Source organism: Lepidochelys kempii, chromosome 2 (genome assembly GCF_965140285.1).
Source record: "Lepidochelys kempii isolate rLepKem1 chromosome 2, rLepKem1.hap1, whole genome shotgun sequence".
NCBI classification, from domain to species: Eukaryota; Metazoa; Chordata; order Testudines; family Cheloniidae; genus Lepidochelys; species Lepidochelys kempii.
The window spans coordinates 42,839,016-42,858,234 of NC_136381.1; the positions used below are offsets into that span (position 1 = coordinate 42,839,016).

Sequence of the window (19,219 nt, forward strand, 5' to 3'; positions counted from 1 at the left end):
TCTGCTGAGAAAACTGAGTGTAGTTTGATTTAAAATTAGCTAAACAGCAGTATCAGTGCACTAGTCACTGGAATGCAACAAATGTGGTATTGACATCCTCACAATATGAAACATCATGAAATAGGTCCAAAATCATGAGGAAAGAATTATATCATGATTTTTGGTTTGTCTTTTGATTTTTGAACTTGCCCAGCCCATTCACAGTGTGTGTAGGTGACAAGTAGTGTTGTCTCCTCCCCCAAATTCATTGGGTACAGTGATTTTGGCCCCACTGTAGTAGTTGTCACCCACTCATGCTTGTCCCCTACCCAGCAATTAATTCTACCCTCAACTTCTAAATCAGTCGTGCACCTGCATTTGCCTGGCCTGTCTCCCAGCCCCCCTCACACTCACCCCATCACTTCAACCCCATCTGCCTAGCCCCCATATCTGTCTCTTTCATTCCCCCCATTCCCCACCAACCTCACCTCTGTTCCTCCTGGGTAGGGTTGCCAGGTGTCCGGTTTTCTACCGGAATGCCCGGTCGAAAAGGGACCAGGCAGCTCCAGTCAGCACTGCCGACGGGCGTTAAAGTCCGGTCAACAGCACAGTGGGAGCCCAGGGCTAAGGCAGGCTACCTGCAGCTCCTGGAAGTGGCTGCCAGGTCCCTGCAGCCCCTAGGTGCATGGGCAGCCAGGGAAGCTCCGCACGCAGCCCCCGCCCCCAAGAACCGGCTCCGCAGCTCCCATTAGCCGGGAACCACAACCAATGGGAGCTGCCGGGGTGTCACCTGTGGGCCCGTGGGCAGCGTCTAGAGCCTCCTTGGCCATCCATGCACCTAGGGGCCGCAGGGACCTGGCGGCCACTTCCTGGGAGCTGCGGTAAGCACTGCCGGGACCCCGCACCCCATCCTGTACCCCAACCCTCTGCCCCAGCCTGGAGTCCCCTTCCCGCACCCCAAACTCCCTCCCGGAAGCTCACATCCTCTCCCTCACTCCAACCCCCTGACACAATCTGGAGCCGCCTCCTGCACCCCAAACCCCTTATCCCCGGCCCCACCTCAGAGCCGGCATCCCCAGCCGGAGCCCTCACCCTGCACACAGCACAGCCTCCTGCCCCAGCCCAGAGGTGTCTCCTGCACCCTGAACCCCTCATTTCTGTCCCCCCCAGGCCACACCCCCAGCCCAGAGCCCATCCCTCCCCTGCACCCCATCCCTCTTCCCCAACCCAACCCCCTTTCCCAGGGCCAGAAGAGGCCAAGACAAGCTTCAATTTGTCTGTAAAAGTACCAGGACTAAAAATACTCCAATGATTTTGCACGTACTCTGGTGCCCTCCCTTAACTCATATGAAAAGGAGGACTTGTGGCACCTTAGAGACTAACAAATTTATTTGAGCATAAGCTTTCGTGAACTACAGCTCACTTCATCGGATGCATGTAGCTCATGAAAGCTTATGCTCAAATAAATTTGTTAGTCTCTGAGGTGCCACAAGTACTCCTTTTCTTTTTGCAGATACAGACTAACATGGCTGCTACTCTGAAACCTGTCTTAACACATAAGTTGGAGTGTAATGCTAACCACTAGTAAAGATAGTGGTATCTTATTTGGAAGTTGCAGTTGAACCAAAGGCTAAGGGTGTCATTCAATGCCAGTGCATTGTGGTAAACAAATGTTATTTGATTATTGATTATTAATAGTGGACTAGCAAGTTGGAGGGATAGTTCAGTGGTCTGAGCATTGGCCTGCTAAACCCAGGGTTGTGAGTTCAATCCTTGAGGGGGCCATTTAGGGATCTGGGCCAAAAATTGGGGATTGGTCCTGCTTTGGGGTTGGGATTAGATGACTTCCTGAGGTCCCTTCCAACCTTGATATTCTATGATTCTATGAAGATACCATGCTTAAAAATTAACTAGCCTATAAACTGTACAAAAATCAGTCACCTAATTTTGATTAGTAAAATAAACAACCACTGGTGTTAAATGCCAACCTAGAGGCAACCATGGTGGAGATAAGAGATGTAAAAATTTTCCTAATTGATCATTTGACCCTTATTTTTCTGTAATTGCTAAACTGTAATATTGTAATTGATCATTTAAGCCCTTAAATAGAAATATTCACAAATCTAAGCAGATTTTAGTGGGTTTAATGTTAGATTCTTATTACTGTATTCTGTATTTCCTGAAATACAGTACCATAACTACTCTGAACTATTCTATGCTTTTTCCATCTCAATTTATACTCTTGAGGGTCTTTCATATTGTAGGTTTTGTCAGGCGATTACAATAATTAGGTTTTAAAGCCATTATTTAGCACTTGTGTATGATGCAGGATTAAAGTTTTGTAGTTGTATTTTTTAATTTGTGTTAATTTAAAGCCAAATTCAGACATAATTTAAACAGTCACAGATCCATGTCTTCAACAGCAAGTTGAACTGGTTTACACAAGGTATGAATTTAGCATTGAATGTTAAGGGATTGTCTCAAGTATATATAAGCAAGGACATTCAGTGAATACCAAAGATGTCATGAATGGTTCCATATGTAGCTATCTATTATACCATAAACAAGTCTGTAAAATCATGCAGTGTTGTGTATCAAAGTTTTGAAACACGAATTAAAATTGTGCTTCAGAAATTACTTGTAATTTGATCTGTCTGAAAAGAGTCAGGAATCATAAGCAGATTTCTGTACTCTAAATTGCATTGACAATTTAGTAGTATGTGCAAATGTTCAGGCTGATCTCTAATTTTCCTGTACTCTTATGCCACTAATATTTCGTGCCTTAGATAGTAAAGATATGTTAGAGGGAAAATAGCTGAATGTTTTTTAAATGTTTCTTGAAACTAGGTAGGTATGGTTGAAACGCTTGAAACTACTTTACTTGCTCATTTTACACAATGATGGATTTTCCTCTACATTTCTCAGATCAGCTAAAATACCAACAAAGGCTGTCGTTGATGAAGAGAATATAGATGACATAATTAAAGATATCATTGATGAAAGCAGCTTTTCCAAAAAAACTGTGGTAAGTAGAGTTCTGAAAAATGCTGCATGAAGGGGTTCAGTTAGAAAGTTTTCAGAAAAGGGAGTTTCAGGGGTGTGTGTGTTTGTTTGTTTTTTAATTGTGAGAGAGTAGGTGGGTGTAGTGAACTTGGGAGCTCAGGATATGTGAACTGTGTGGAGGTTCAGAGAGCCTGAGAACCAGACTCTCTTCCTCAATAAGTGGTACAGCATGGACAAGAAATTATGGAAGCTAAAGCCAAGATCCAGAAAGGGATTTAGGCATTGCAATGCTCAGCATCGTGGTGCCTAACTTTTAGGCATCTAGAAAGACACAGAATCAACACTGCAATTCACAAAGCCTGAGTTAGGTACCTGGGTTCCCTATACAATGACTGTGGAGATAGAAGCGCCTTGGAATGTGATCACAGAAGCCAACGTGCTAGTCAGGGAGCTGGAAATGCTAGCCCATGGGAAATTCTAAGGAGAGGTGTGTGTCCTAAACCCTACCACTTTGACAGAGATAGGCCCCTATCTCTGCTAACAGTCCATGATCAGGAACCCACCTCCTGGAGTCAAGTAACTTAGGTTCCACAGAAAATGGCGGGAAGAGGAGAAAGTGATGGTGTTTAACCTCTGTGCTAAAAATTATAGAGCACTTGCCAGGGATGTGGGAGATCCAGGTTCAATTCCCCTCTTTGCTAAAGGGGGAGGAAGGATTTTAACCGGCATCTCCAACCTGCCAGAAAAATGCTCTAACTACTGAGTTATGGGATATTCTGGTGTGGGGCTCCCCCAGTCTTTCCAGTTGAAGCGGTTCCATTATGAATAAGTAGTAAAAGAGTCAGTGGAGCTGGGGAACTGGACCTTAGTCTCCCACCTCGCAGGTGAGTGCCCTAACCACCAGGCTACACAGTCATTCTCTCTCTGTCTCTTTCTTTCTTTCTTTAGCAGGAGAGATTGAGGGAGCCCTGACACATTGCCTAGGGATACCCAGGGTTGTGAGGCACCTCGCTATCACCTGCCATAGCTATGCCTGCCATGGTAATCCCCAACTCCTCCAGCCAGAGGCAACACAAGCACTCCCCTCTAGGCCTTACAGGCCCCACTGTTACTCTACAGGTTGGTGATAGATACAGTCCAACCTTCGAGCTCTCCAGGCGTCTTCCTGGAGTGTTCAGCGCCTGGTCCACTGGTATTGGCAGTATTCACAGATTCGCTGCTTCCAAAGAAACAGTACTCATCAGCTTACCAGTTCTATCTCGTATCACCTCTCCACTCAATACACAGCCTTTCGATATACTTGATTTCACTGCAAACATAAGTTTATTTAACAAAGCACAGATTCAAGTAATAGGAAGAAGTAGTACTGGAAACAAATGTTTACATATAAAATAAAGTTATAATGCATTCTTGAGCCTAGACTTATTTACCAAGGTACTCTCATGTCTTGTATAGTTTGACTCACCCAAAATCCTTGCAGCTCTTTTTAGCCAGCTTAGCTGTGATACTCCTTTCATGAGATAAGCATGCTGTCCTCATGCCCTCACCCCACAGATATATCAGTCCCATCCTTTGTCTTTATTCATAGACAGGGCACCCCTGCTCATTGTTTCGTCCTGTGAATTTCCTCTCTTGTAGATTTCAAAATCTCTTTTTTTGCCTGTGGCTCAGTATGCAAATAGGCCTACATTGTGAGCCATACCATGCACAAATGACTAGCCAAGGGTGATAGATATCTGCTGCCTCCTGTCTGAAAGGAAAATTTTTGAGGTGTTTCACCTCCTGGTGACCGTCCTTAACTCCAAGATCTTAACGACATGAATTTTAGAATAGATACATAACTCATAACTGACACAGGGAAGAAAGGTAAGCAGCAGGATACGGACCCTGGACTTCAGGAAACCAGACTTCGACTCCCTCAGGGAACAGATGGGTAGGATCCCCTCGGCAGCTAACATGAAGGGGAAAGGAGTCCAGGAGAGCTGGCTGTATTTCAAGGAATCCCTGTTGAGGTTACAGGGACAAACCATCCCGATGTGTTGAAAGAATAGTAAATATGGCAGGCGACCAGCTTGGCTTAATGGTGAAATCCTAGCGGATCTTAAACATAAAAAAGAAGCTTACAAGAAGTGGAAGATTGGACATATGACCAGGGAAGAGTATAAAAATATTGCTCGGGCATGTAGGAATGAAATCAGAAGGCCCTAATAGCACCTGGAGCTGCAGCTAGCGAGAGATGTTAAGAGTAACAAGAAAGGTTTCTTCAGGTATGTTGGCAACAAGAAGAAAGCCAAGGAAAGTGTGGGCCCCTTAATGAATGAGGGAGGCAACCTAGTGACAGAGGATGTGGAAAAAGCTAATGTACTCAATGCTTTTTTTGCCTCTGTCTTCACTAACAAGGTCAGCTCCCAGACTGCTGCGCTGGGCATCACAACATGGGGAATAGATGGCCAGCCCTCTGTGGAGAAAGAGGTGGTTAGGGACTATTTAGAAAAGCTGGACGTGCACAAGTCCATGGCGCCGGACGAGTTGCATCCGAGAGTGCTAAAGGAACTGGCGGCTGTGATTGCAGAGCCATTGGCCATTATCTTTGAAAACTCGTGGCGAATGGGGGAAGTCCCGGATGACTGGAAAAAGGCTAATGTAGTGCCAATCTTTAAAAAAGGGAAGGAGGAGGATCCTGGGAACTACAGGCCAGTCAGCCTCACTTCAGTCCCCGGAAAAATCATAGAGCAGGTCCTCAAAGAATCAATCCTGAACCACTTAGAGGAGAGGAAAGTGATCAGGAACAGTCAGCATGGATTCACCAAGGGAAGGTCATGCCTGACTAATCTAATTGCCTTCTATGACAAGATAACTGGCTCTGTGGATAAAGGGAAAGCAGTGGATGTATTGTTTCTTGACTTTAGCAAAGCTTTTGACACGGTCTCCCACAGTATTCTTGTCAGCAAGTTAAAGAAGTACGGGCTGGATGAATGCACTTCATAAGGTGGGTAGAAAGTTGGCTAGATTGTCGGGCTCAACAGGTAGTGATCAATGGCTCCATGTCTAGTTGGCAGCCGGTGTCAAGTGGAGTGCCCCAGGGGTCGGTCCTGGGGCCGGTTTTGTTCAATATCTTCATAAATAATCTGGAGGATGGTGTGGATTGCACTCTCAGCAAATTTGCGGATGATACTAAACTGGGAGGAGTGGTAGATATGCTGGAAGGCAGGGATAGGATACAGAGGGACCTAGACAAATTGGAGGATTGGGCCAAAAGAAATCTGATAAGGTTCAGTAAGGATAAGTGCAGGGTCCTGCACTTAGGACGGAAGAACCCAATGCACAGCTACAGACTAGGGACCGAATGGCTAGGCAGCAGTTCTGCGGAAAAGGACCTATGGGTGACAGTGGACGAGAAGCTGGATATGAGTCAGCAGTGTGCCCTTGTAGCCAAGAAGGCCAATGGCATTTTGGGATGTATAAGTAGGGGCATAGCGAGCAGATCGAGGGACGTGATCGTCCCCCTCTATTCAACATTGGTGAGGCCTCATCTGGAGTACTGTGTCCAGTTTTGGGCCCCACACTACAAGAAGGATGTGGATAAATTGGAAAGAATCCAGCGAAGGGCAACAAAAATTATTAGGGGTCTGGAACACATGACTTATGAGGAGAGGCTGAGGGAACTGGGATTGTTTAGTCTGCGGAAGAGAAGAATGAGGGGGGATTTGATAGCTGCTTTCAACTACCTGAGAGGTGGTTCCAGAGAGGATGGTTCTAGACTATTCTCAGTGGTAGAAGAGGACAGGACAAGGAGTAATGGTCTCAAGTTGCAGTGGGGGAGGTTTAGGTTGGATATTAGGAAAAACTTTTTCACTACGAGGGTGGTGAAACACTGGAATGCGTTGCCTAGGGAGGTGGTGGAATCTCCTTCCTTAGAAGTTTTTAAGGTCAGGCTTGACAAAGCCCTGGCTGGGATGATTTAATTGGGGATTGGTCCTGCTTTTGAGCAGGGGGTTGGACTAGATGACCTTCTGAGGTCCCTTCCAACCCTGATATTCTATGATTCTATGAACTCCTTAAATATTATCCGCACATACTTTTTGCAATGATGACAGTGACCAGTGGGCTACTGGCTCTTTGTAGAGACCTCACATGTCACCCTTTGGTAAACTGTTATGCTTATATCCAACCCAGGGGATCCCTGTAAACCCTATGCACCCCCTGTGCCTTCTGCCATTTGGCACCAAGAAGTCCCTGGGTTATAAGCCCAATATCAGAATATCCTATAACTCAAGTGGATAAACTCTAGATGAGCTGCTATTAGGGAAAACTTCAAAACTTTCAATTAAATGGTCTTGTACTTTCCAATTTCTTTTTCTGTCATTACCAAGATATTTGTCTAAATAGAAGCTTTCTCTTCTTCAGTCTACATCCTTCTACCATTTTATTAACTGAAGTTGCAGTCTGGTGTGTTAGTGTTTCATGGAAGCATTGTCTGGTGGTTAGCATACAGAACTGGGAATCAGAGTTAAATTCCTAGCTATGCATTTACTGTATGACTTTGGGCAAGTCACTTAGGCTTCAATTTTTAAGTGTGTCTACTAATTTTCAGTGCCACACATGAGACACCTAGAATGTGTGTTTTTTTTTAAAAAAAAAGTGCTGAGCACCCACAATTCCAGTTGGATAGATTTGAAAGATGTACATTTGGAGTTTAAGTTATTTGATTACTATCCTGGGCCAGATCATTATTCCCACCTGCCCCCCAACACCCAAATATATTTGTATGGAGAGGGGCAGAATCTGCTGCCTCCTTTGCATGGGGTTCTCACAGAGCCCTCTGCAGAGTCGGGGAATCTGCATTTGGGGAGGAAATTGGGTGAGTTTAGATGTGTTATGAGCCTGGTTCCCTATCTACCCATGGGTGGATCTGCTAAAATTGTGATGCCTTTTGAAAAGAGCCAAATCACCGTGACGAGCAACTTGCAGTTTTTCTACCTTCATTCCGATTTCCATCAGAGAGATTTCTGGCCCTTGCTTCTTAAGCAAAACTGAATGGCTGTGTATGTTGCTGTAATGCTGCCTGGTTCTCTCTCTGTTTTGAAATAGAAACTGACATATAAATCTGAAAGTCCCACATCTGAAAGAAATAGTGCTTCCATTCAGGCTCATGGTAAAAGGTAAGTGAAGCGTGCTGACCTGAATACACAAGTGTGTAAATTCTATAATCAGTCTAGTAATGTCTACTATTTAAACTATGATGACACTGAATTACAAAGGAACTAAGTATTTAGGGGAGCTTTCGTAGGAGAAAGGACAAATAATTCAGCGTTTTGTGACTCCAAAGAGCAAAGGAAGTTTTTCATTCATTTAATAGATTCATAGATTCCAAGGCCAGAAGAGACCATTGTGATCATCTGATCTGACCACCTGTATAACACAGGCCATAGAACCTCCCCCAGCATAATTCCTTTTTGAATGTTTAAAAAAATCCAGTCTTGATTTAAAAATTGCCCCTAATGGAGAAACCATCACAACCCTTGGTAAATTGTTCCAATGGTTAATTACCATTAAAAACTTACACCTTATTTCCATTCTGAATTTGTCTAGCTTCAGCTTCCAGCCATTGGAGTTTGTTATACTTTTGTCTGCTAGATTGAAGAGCTCATTATCAAATATGTGTTCCCCATGTAGGTACTTTTAGCCTGTGATCAAATCTCCCCTTAGGCTTCTCTTTGTTAAGATAAACAGATTGAGCTCCTTGAGTCTATCAGTATAAGGAATGTTGTCTATAATGCTAAATTAAAGTACTAAAGATTACTGCAGTTGTAAATAATCTTCTGCCACATGAAAAAGCATTAACAGTTCAAAATTAATGTTCTGTTTTACTTTTCTGTGTTTATTTTAAGTCCCTGTACTATTTGGTGAACACGTTGCCCATAGTAGAGTGTTTCTGTGACTCTTGCTTATGTACACATTGAAAAACTTTTAATTCTTATGTGCTCCTGGATGTTCAGCATAAGTCCAATAAAGTAACACTTACTTTATAATTACTGTGCTTTACAATTCTAATGAAAATAATGGACTTGCTGAAAAGGTACATGTGCTCACTGGAGCATGACAGACTAGGTCAAATCAACTTAGGTTATTATTATGCTACTTTTCCCAAATGACTTTAACTAATTTTACATTTCTCTGTTGAATTCATGTAGCTGTTGTCCAGTGTATCTTGGCGGAAGCTCTACACCACGTGGTATAGGAACAAATATTTCGCAGAGGTAGGAAATCTGAAATCTGAAAGATACTGCTCTATTACATGTGGTTTATTTCATGAGTGTGTTTTAGAGACCTCTTGAGAGCTTATCTGCTCAATATTGACACTAAAGATTCTATGGCCCTTTTTATAAAAGTAGGGTGTCCCCAGCTCTTATGGTATCACCATTTCATTAGTTCCGCAGTCATAGTTATCCAGCTGAGGCCAGACTTGGATTTTTAATTAAAAAAAAAATCAGTTCAAGTTTCAGACCATCTTTAGACATTTTAAGGAAGGAAAAAGCATGCAAGGCAACATTTTTTCTTTGCAGGTAACATGTAAAAAAATTAAATAACCCATCAACTTACAGCAAGTCACAAGAAATTTCAGCCCAAAGGGAATTTTCTTCTAAATCATGTTTTTAAAGTGCTTATAACAAACAGTGTCTTCAGAACCAGAATTATGGGCCAGATCTTGACTCCTATGCTAAGGATTTGCACAGGGATTTTATGTGGGAGACCGAATCTTTCCCTGTAAAGCCACTTTCGTGCCCACCAGCTTCAGCTGTGTATGTGATCTTTACACCCCTTACCTCAAAAGGCAGTTTTGTTTAATGGAACTACTTAGTTGTGGTTACACAAGCCATGCAGCCACTCAAACTTGCTTAGAGAGAGGAATTGTGGAGTATTGCGCCTTACTGTGCAGGGGAAGCAGTCTTCCTCAGTGGCCTTTTCCAGTGTGACCTTTAACAGTGTATCTGTAGCAGTTCAGCTGCTTTTGAGCCCTGTGCTGCATATTATCCTACTGCACTGCACTAGCATAGCTCTACAGTCTAGTAGCCTAAATGTAGTCTTCCGTATTTTTCATCAGGAAAAACTGACAATCTAGCCCAAGGGTTCTCAAACTTCATTGCATCGCAATCCCCTTCTGACAACTAAAATTACTACAAGACCCCAGGAGCCGGGGACTGAAGCCTGAGCCTGACCGAGCCCCACTGCCCTGGGCAGGGGGGCCAAAGCTGAACTGCAAGGTCTTCAGCCCTGGCGGGGCTGTAACCTGAGCCCTGCCACCGAGGGCGGTGGGACTCAGTCTTCGACTTTGGTCCCAGACCACAGCAAGTCTAACACCAGCCCAGGTGACCCCATTAAAAAGGGGTCACAACCCACTTTGGGGTCACAATCCACAGTTTGAGAACTGTTGATCTAGCCTAAAATTCATTGTGAAAAAATAAGCTTTTAAAATACCAGCATTCTCTACTACTAAATAATTTACCTAATACACTTAAACTGAAGTATTACTATCCAATTTTCCCCAAGGGTTTTAAAACTGAAAAGGCTATCTTCAGATTGGTTGGCAAACGCAAAATCAGTTTCTTAATGTGTTTTTTGTTGTTTAAAGTAGAGCAATATGTTAACAAACTCCTTTATATTATGGTCCTGATCCTGCAGTTCTTACATGAATAGTCCTAAAAGCCCCAACGTGGTAAGGTACTTAAACACATGTGGACCTTTAAGCACAGGAGTTGTCCCACTGGAAGTTACACGTACAGGCCATCCTTCTGAGGCCAGTAGACCTTCTCATACAAGTGAGGGTTTGCAGGATCAAGCTGGTAGTGGAAACAGTATATTGTATAAAAAGTATATTGAGAAAGCCTTAGAACTTGCAGATGAAAAATCCAACTGTAAGGACATAGATCCATGACTAAACATAGGAATCTTATAAGGGCTTAGGTTACTGGTGAGTACATCTAAGTGGGGAGTGAAGGGAAATAAAACTGAAGACCAAATAGAAAACCACTGGCGTATGACCTTTTAATATATGGATTTCTCTTCAAAAAGCTAAAATTATTACTTTTTCTCTTGTAAATATTATAGTAAAAAATGACAGCACTGCCTTAAGTTAGGGTTGCCTAAAACTTTCCATTATAAGACCCTGTTTTTGATTGTGAAGCTAACTGTTTAGGCTGAAGTTTTCCATGCTGAATGTCTGCCTCCGGTTGAATTTTTTTTTTTTTTTTTTTAAAGTTTAGAAAAAATAGTTTAGCCATTTCTGAGAACTTTTTTTAGTATTTGGAAAAACAGGTTCACCATTTTGTTGAGCTCTAATGCCTCCATAATTCAGAGCAGGGTCTCTAAATGTTTTTGGGGGTGGGGAATGGTCCCAGTGGGGTCAGAGAGATACCTTTGCTGCCCCTGTAAACATCCACCCAAGCTTGCCAGGCATCACAGCTGAGATCAGGGAGACTCTCTCTTGTGCTCTTATTGCTCCCCTGCTGATGCCTAGGCAGTGTGGAAGAGGAATCAGCCTGTTTCGAGTGCTGAGGAATGAGAAGCAGAGGGAATAGCCGGGGATAAGAAATTGGGACCCTGCTTCAAGGAGGGGAACGGGGCAGATGGAGATAGAAATAGCACCCCGGGAGAGGAAGACATGGTTGGGGACTGGGATCAAAGAGTCTGTAACAGCTAGAGATCACTCTCCTCCAGAACCTGGAGCAGAACCCAGGAGTCTGGATTGCCTACAGACCTCTATTGTTAGCAAACATTTGTGAAGCCTGCTGACAAACTATTGTGTCTCATCCTCTTGTGGCTGTCTTGCAGATAGCCACCTAAAACTATTAGTATCACCAGTTAGTTATTCTGTTAGCTCAAGTGAGAGTGTGCTGTGCTGTGTGTCTAAAGAGTCCAACTGTGGAGGTCAGTATGGATGGAATTTGTTCAGTATGCTTTAAAAAACCCAGTAAATTACATGCAAAAAACTATGTTAAGAGAACGTTATGGTTGTAAAGTCAAGCATTTATATATTTCTATTCCCATACAGAGTATGGTCCCATACCTTATTTACTGTATACCATCCAAATCTGCACTGAATACAGATTTATTAATTCCTTTACAGACTTTTTTAAACACTTATCGCCGTTGTATCTGAATGCTTCACAAACATCATCCTTTACAACATCCTTGTGAGGGGAGGTGGTGGTATTCTCGTCTTTACAGATGAGGAACTGAGGCACAGAGAGATTAAAACCAACATTATCAGAAGTGTCTACCAATTTTAAGTGCCCAACTTGAGACACCTAGGGTCTGATTTTTCAGAGAAATTAGAATTGCATAGCACTTCGTATGTTTAAAGCACAGCTCCCATTGACATCAGTTGTAGCTCTGAGTGCTCAGCACTTCTGCAGATTAGGCACCCAGAAAATGAGGAACACACAATAGCCACCTGTGAAATTTTTGGTTTAAGGCAGTGTTTCCCAAACTTGGGACGCCGCTTGTTCAGGGAAAGCCCCTGGCGGGCCCGGCCGGTTTGTTTACCTGCCGTGTCTGCAGGTTCAGCCGATCGCGGCTCCCACTGGCCGCAGTTTGCCACTCCAGGCCAATGAGGGCCGCAGGAAGCGGCAGCTGGTATGTCCCTCGGCCCGCACCGCTTCCCATAGCTCCCATTGGCCTGCAGCGGCGAACCGCGGCTAGTGGGAGCCGCAATAGGCCAAACCTGCAGACGCGGCAGGTAAACAAACCAGCCCGGCCTGCCAGCGGCTTTCCCTGAACAAGCAGCGTCCCAAGTTTGGGAAACACTGGTTTAAGGGATATACTCAGCATCACAGAGGAAAACTCTGGCAAAGGCGGGCATAGAATCCAGGGAAGCATTTCGCTTCCTTAGCCATGAGATGATCCCTTCTCTACCTACAATCCTCTGCCTCATTCACTACACACCTTCCACCTTCACCCTCCAAATGAGGCAGGAGTTGAGACAACAGCCTCCATAATCTATATTAACCTAGTTAGTTCCCAGCGCACCATCCAGCTTACGCACTGAATGAGGCAGTGGAAAGTATGTATGGGCTCATGTAATTAAAGCATGTAGAATGCCTGTGCGTGAGAGGGCACCTTAGTTCTGGAATTTTGTAACTTTTGAGCACTTGATTTTGAAATCTTAATATATCTTTGTAATAAATCACTGATATTTGATTATTTTACTTTGAACAGAACATGTGATCAGCTACGTTGTACTGCCTGTGACTTCCATGTGTCTCATTACAATGACTACCAGTGGGATAAGTCATGTGATTATCTCTTTTTCAGGTATGCCTCAGGTAGACTTGAAGTTAGTATTTGGGATACTATGCTTATCAAAAATATACATTTTAATAGATAAAGAACCATATTTATTGCTGGCATAATCAGGTGATATTCCATGTAAATCAGTGTTACTTTCACTAGTGATGAATTTGGCCTCTTGTGTTCTATTGCAGTATGTCTCATTCATGAATAAAGTAAAAATATGACTTTCCTTATGTATATTTGCCACCATGTTTTGGGTGACAGACTTATTGCTTCTGTCAGGTTTTTTTCTCTCCACTGTTAAGTACCATGCTCATGCTATATATATAAGCTGTTCAGTGAGACTCAAGCACTTTAAAAGCCTTTGTTTTAAAAATGTAGAAGCTTGACTGAATGCAAGGTTTTCCATGGGAAAAAAACCTTGGACCAATCACTTTAAAAAAAATTTTTTTTTTTTTAAATTGTGGTATTTCTCCCTCTCCCCCATCCCAATGGGGATTTGAAGTCCCTGAATTTGTCCTTTAGCCACTTTGACTTGTTATTTCTCTAAAACCTTTCCTGAAGACCTTACTAGGTTGGATTGTAATTACAAATAAGAGGTTTATTCCTGATTTATACATGGAATTTAAATACAGTGCATTCCATTTATTTTGATAAAATCTGTTTTGATCAAAACTTTGTTCTCTTGAAATATATTGATCAGGTTAATTGGATGTTCACATTGTTTGTGTATTGTAGCTTGTAAAGAACACTAACACCTTATAATAATAACACATTAGTAAGTCATCTTGTAATTAATAGTCTCTTTCTTGTTATGTTAGGACGTCCTTTGTGTTCTCTCTGATCCTAAGAATCGATAGAGAGATCCTTGGTTTTTTTATTAATGCAAATTATTAAAAATACTCTGCATTGATAAGTTTTTTATATGATTCTTTGGTAACTAGAGAGTTTCATGAACTAAAAGGCAGAATGTATATTATTTAATGTACAAGTTATTCTGTTCCTGAGATTTTGAATGAATAAAATAAAGAATTTAATCAAGTGAAAGGCATTGTCATCAACTATTTCTAATTTGATTAAAATGTGTAATCCTCAACATGATGTTCAGCAATTTAGGCTAACATGGATTTAACAAAGCAAATTAGGGGATTAAAGGTGAGAATGAACCAGTTACATACCAAGCAGAATAGACAGAGGACAAATATACTTAGGGCACGTCTACACTACAGACTTAAATTGACATATGTCAGGTTGACTTGCAACCACCACAGTAATTACTGCAGAGGCTGATGTCCACACTACCCTCCTTCTGTTGGTGGTGTGCATCCTCACAAGCCAGGGCTCTCAATTCCCTACTGGGAACCAGCTCCCCCACCCCATTACCAGGCTTCTTGGCTCCCTGCTCCTGGCTGGGAGCAGGGGACAGCCTCCTGGGCTTCTCAGCCCCCCCATGGCAGGGGGCAAGAAGCTGCCTGGGCTTCTTGGCTCCCTGATCAGGGGGCCTCTGGGCAACAGTCTGGCTGGGAGCTGGGGGCAGCCAGGCTCTAGCTACCTGGCTATAGTGTGTACACTGTAGGGACAAGGCTGTAGTGTGTACACTGACATAATTAGGTTGGCGTAAGCTGCCTCACATCAACCTAACTATGTAGTGTAGACCAGGTCTCAGATATTTGATTACATTCACTTGCAAACACAACCAGCATACCTGTCCAATTTTTTGAATATTAATATTAGACATGCCTGGTCTGTTAAACAACATGTCATAGATCTTGTAATAATGCTTACTCTGTAATATAACTCTTAAACAGAGAGATCTGATGACAATATTCGTATGCAATGTCTCTTTAAACAATCATTACAATAGTGAGATTTTGTTTTGTTTCTCATATTTACATGGCATGCATTTGTAAACCTGTTAATCCTTCCTAAATAAATAGTGTAAAAATGAGATTTAAAGGATGGACAAGCAAGTTAGTAAATAAGCATCTACCCCACTGTGTTTAGTTCTCAGATTTCTATTGAAACATTTTTACTGTGCTCATCAGTGTATGACCATCTATAAGGGCAGCAGATGAAGGATTAATGGAAAGAGCAGGCTAAATGTCAGTCATGGTTAACACATTAAGTTTACATTTGCTTTTTGAAATAACTGACTTTTATACCGGTCCTTTGGCTTCTTCATTTGTACTGCTGGATGCTAGCGTAGAAGTAACCTGTGATTTGGTGCATGTTCTCCCTATTGTCTATCTGTTTGTATTATGAAATGTGATCCCTTTTGCCTTCTACCCTGACCTGTTTCACCACAGACCCCCGTAGTGATTAACTTGCATATGCTATTTTCTGACAGCAGAATGTCACTGTGTATATGGATTCATTTATGATACAAGTGAACCAGTTTAAGATACTTAGGATAGCTGATACTGTATGAATCTAAACTAAATGAATACTTACAACACACTTCAGATTCACTCTCTAGACCAGATTGACCCCTCTGTAGGTTATTCCCAAGTAGGAGAGCTGATACTACATTAGTCTACTTGGTATTTCTTTCTGACTGATACTTTAGAGGATGGAATTCTCTCCTCTGCAGAACCAGCAGAGGACTAAACCTACAAAAACTTCAGGTTTCAATACACCTGCAAACAATAGTGACAGTACACTGAGACCTTTACTTAGGAAAGCATTATATTCAAGACAGCACTTCAGCACATGTTAAAATCCCACTAAAGTTAGTGAGACTTAAGTGCACACTCAGTGTCTAGCATATGTTTAAGTGTTTTTCTGAATCAAGGCCCAAAGCTTGTTTCATGACCTAGCATCTGGCCTGAGTGCAGGAATGGCTGTTATTGCACTGGACTCTCCCTGTGGCTCCTGTCTCCCTGGGGGTTGTATACTGCAGAGGAGGAAGAGAAAGCAAGATGCTCTGTCCCAGTCAGAATTATACATCATTAGTGTTTCTTGCAGATTTTTTTTCGTGGGGGGAGGGAGGGAACCAATTCTGCAGAGAGTGACTGTCTCCCTTCCCCCTCACCTCACCCTTGCTCCCTCCCCACCACAGACCTCAGTCAGCATAAACCACCCACGGAAGGGATCGACATTATCACAGTACAAAATGTTCCTTTTCTTCCAACTGATGTAAGTAAAAACAATATAACAGGAGGATTTTGACCCAATAGTTTGCCTTCTTGAATTTTTATTTGCTAGAACATTGTGTTGCTCTTGTAACAAAAAAGTTAGTGACCTGTATACATTTCAGAGCAGCCCATGGCTGATTTAGCCTATAACTCATAATTAAACCAGAGATGCTATTGCACTATAACCTCAGTACTTGCCATGAAAGTGATTTAAAAATTGCATATAAAAAGGAGACTGGCCTGTTAAATAACCTCATTCAGCATTGCATGGGGACTTTATAGTTACTGTAGTCAAAGCTCCTACAATGACAGCACCTGGAAATGCAACAGTCCATTAACCGACAGGGAACTGGTTCTGAGGGCAGCAGTGCTGCATTTACTGAGGTGGCTGTGTGCTTCTGGTCCTCCTTCAGGTAAGGAAGAGGATTCTCAGCAACTGCTCTGGCTCCAGTAGATAAAGGACCACAACCACTACACATGTTCTTAAATTGTATGTGATTTCTCACTTCAGATATCATGATAGTGGAAGAAGGCGGTGAGGAGAAGGAAAAACAGTCTTGAGAGCTTGTGGGTTGGAAGAAAATAAGTAGATGTAGGCAACAGGACCAGGAGCCCGTAGAGTAGCTAGAGAGGAGTAACACTGCTGTTCTCACTGGCAGTTTCCTGCATACATGTAGACTGCTATAGAAGCAAGAGCTGTCCAGCGATCACATTAAAGTGTAATGCACCTAGGATGCTAAAAATTTGCTTTAAAACAAACACACAAACAAACAGATATAATAAGGTGTCTTTATAAAGCTAGTCTGTTAGAGTGGTTTCAGCAGAATTGGTTTCAGCAGAATGCCATGGGCTAAGATCTTTTCTCAGCTTCAAACACAACTCCCGCTAAAGTCAGTCCCAGTGTATGCACATCCAATGTCAGAATTTGGCCCCATGGTGCTAAGTGCTTATTTTATAGAAAAAACGAACTTACATGATACTAAAGTGAACTTATTTGGTTGACAGGAATAACATGCCTGAACTCAGTAAATTAAGAGCAAAGATGATAAAGAAGAAGGGATCACGGGCTTATGCTTGTCAGTGCAGTTGGAGATCCATTGGTGAACTAACTGACCTCCGAACAGACTGGCAGCTTCGTTGGGTCTGTGGTAAACATGTAGAATGAAGTCTTCTCACATATTTGGTATGCGTTCCTGTGTGAAAACAGACTTTCAAGTCAAACTGACTTCCTTTTACCATGCATTTCCCACTCTATTTTCTGAACAGAAAGGAACCTGAATGTTTTATCTAGAACTAGATAGTGACACTGAATTCAGAACTGAACATTTTTCCTCTCACTGTAACAGTCTCATGAATTAAGGGAGTTCATAGAGGAAACAGCCAGCTTGGAGGCCTTCTATTCCCTAGAGTGCCAGCTACAGGTGACATTAGAAGTGTTAATGATAAGTGGGCTTGATACGCTCCTCCCCTCATGCCATTGGAGGGAGAAGAAGCCAGTGAAACCAAATGGGGCACAGAAAAAGGGAAGAGCAAGAGCCCCTAGGTACGGCCCCTTGAGCCAGCAGAAGTCTTGTACAAGATCTTTGACTCCATGGACATGGGGAGCAGCCATGCCCTGTGGCACTCTTTCAGAGCTGACTGGCTATCCGCATGAGAACTAATGCTCTTTCTCTCACTCTGCCTGTAGCCTTATGCAGAGGTGGCAAGGTTTGCAGCCCAGGTAGTGAGTAGTCGTACAGAGCCAAAAGAACGAGGACAAGACCAGCTGTCACCTCACAGGGCTTCACTTTCCTTTACCCACAAATCCCCAAGAATGCAGATTTTGGAGACTCCCATCCAAACTCCTTAGTACTCACTACTCTTTGTTTTCCTCAAAGCCCTTTGTCCAGAATAAGACGTTCCATGGAGACACTGAGGTTTACCACTTAGTTTCTTTGCCTGATCTCTCCTCGCTCCTTTGGTTGCACTGCAGGGAGGGGACAGTATGGCCCTGAATTATTTAACAATATTCAATTCAATTTTACAAGATAAGTTGGGGAAATTGTAGCTCTGCAACAGTTAACAAAGATGCTCACATTTAAGAGTGCAACAAGATATATCCCGACTGTCCTTGTCTTTGGGTTTTTCAGTTAAAAGCTTCATTTCAGAAATACTACACACCCCAAAAGTGTGACTTGCCCATTGAATTCCCCCTTAAAACAGCTCCCAGTATCATGTTAGTTGGTGAGATGATTTGATTTAATATTAATGTCATAGCAGCTTATAAGCCCTTGTTTTCTTCACTACCTGCATATATGAAATATGCACAAGTATTATGTATGGCTTGTTTTTTTTTCAGCACTGGAAATTATCATATTGAAAAATGGACTATAGTTCAATTTCGGCAAAGGGGATGGGATCATTTCATACAGTGATGTAAAAGAAAATGGAATGAAAACACTGTACTGAAAATATTTTTACTATTCAATAAAATAGTATTCTAAGGATTCATTCAGAGTTATTTGATGTATGCAATTTCATGTATACAAAGTGGTAACTGGTTTTTAAACACCTGTCATACTTTAATTACATCGGGAGAAATATGAGGAGCAATCTGCAGTAAGCAGATGAATGAAGCAACTCAAAGATTGGAAATTACTGTCATTAATTTCTTGGGGCGGTGGGGGTTGTAATTAAGAAATCCTCTTAACCAATCTTATAAAAATTGTCATGAACCTAAAGTTCTGGATAGGTGGTTCTAATAAATGGAATTATTCCCTTATTAGCAAGGAGAATTTTCTTGTCTCTTCTGATGATGCTGTATAGTTATC

At 42.4% G+C, this 19,219-nt stretch overlaps 1 protein-coding gene across 2 annotated transcripts in view; it reads left to right on the forward strand.

Moving 5' to 3' along the window:
* Positions 1-18,899, forward strand: part of CFAP418 (cilia and flagella associated protein 418) — a 20,384-nt gene extending 1,485 nt beyond the window's left edge. Inside the window, exons 2-7 of one of the 2 annotated variants that reach the window (XM_073330524.2) lie at positions 2,905-3,004; positions 8,074-8,144; positions 9,177-9,242; positions 13,201-13,296; positions 17,415-17,592; positions 18,748-18,899. In XM_073330524.2, the coding sequence (XP_073186625.1) occupies positions 2,905-3,004; positions 8,074-8,144; positions 9,177-9,242; positions 13,201-13,296; positions 17,415-17,574 (493 nt within the window). In that variant the 3' untranslated portion in view covers positions 17,575-17,592; positions 18,748-18,899. Of the gene's footprint in view, positions 1-2,904; positions 3,005-8,073; positions 8,145-9,176; positions 9,243-13,200; positions 13,297-17,414 lie in introns of both variants that reach the window. The other variant, XM_073330523.2, reaches the window with a different exon arrangement.
* The last annotated feature ends 320 nt before the right edge of the window (positions 18,900-19,219 follow it).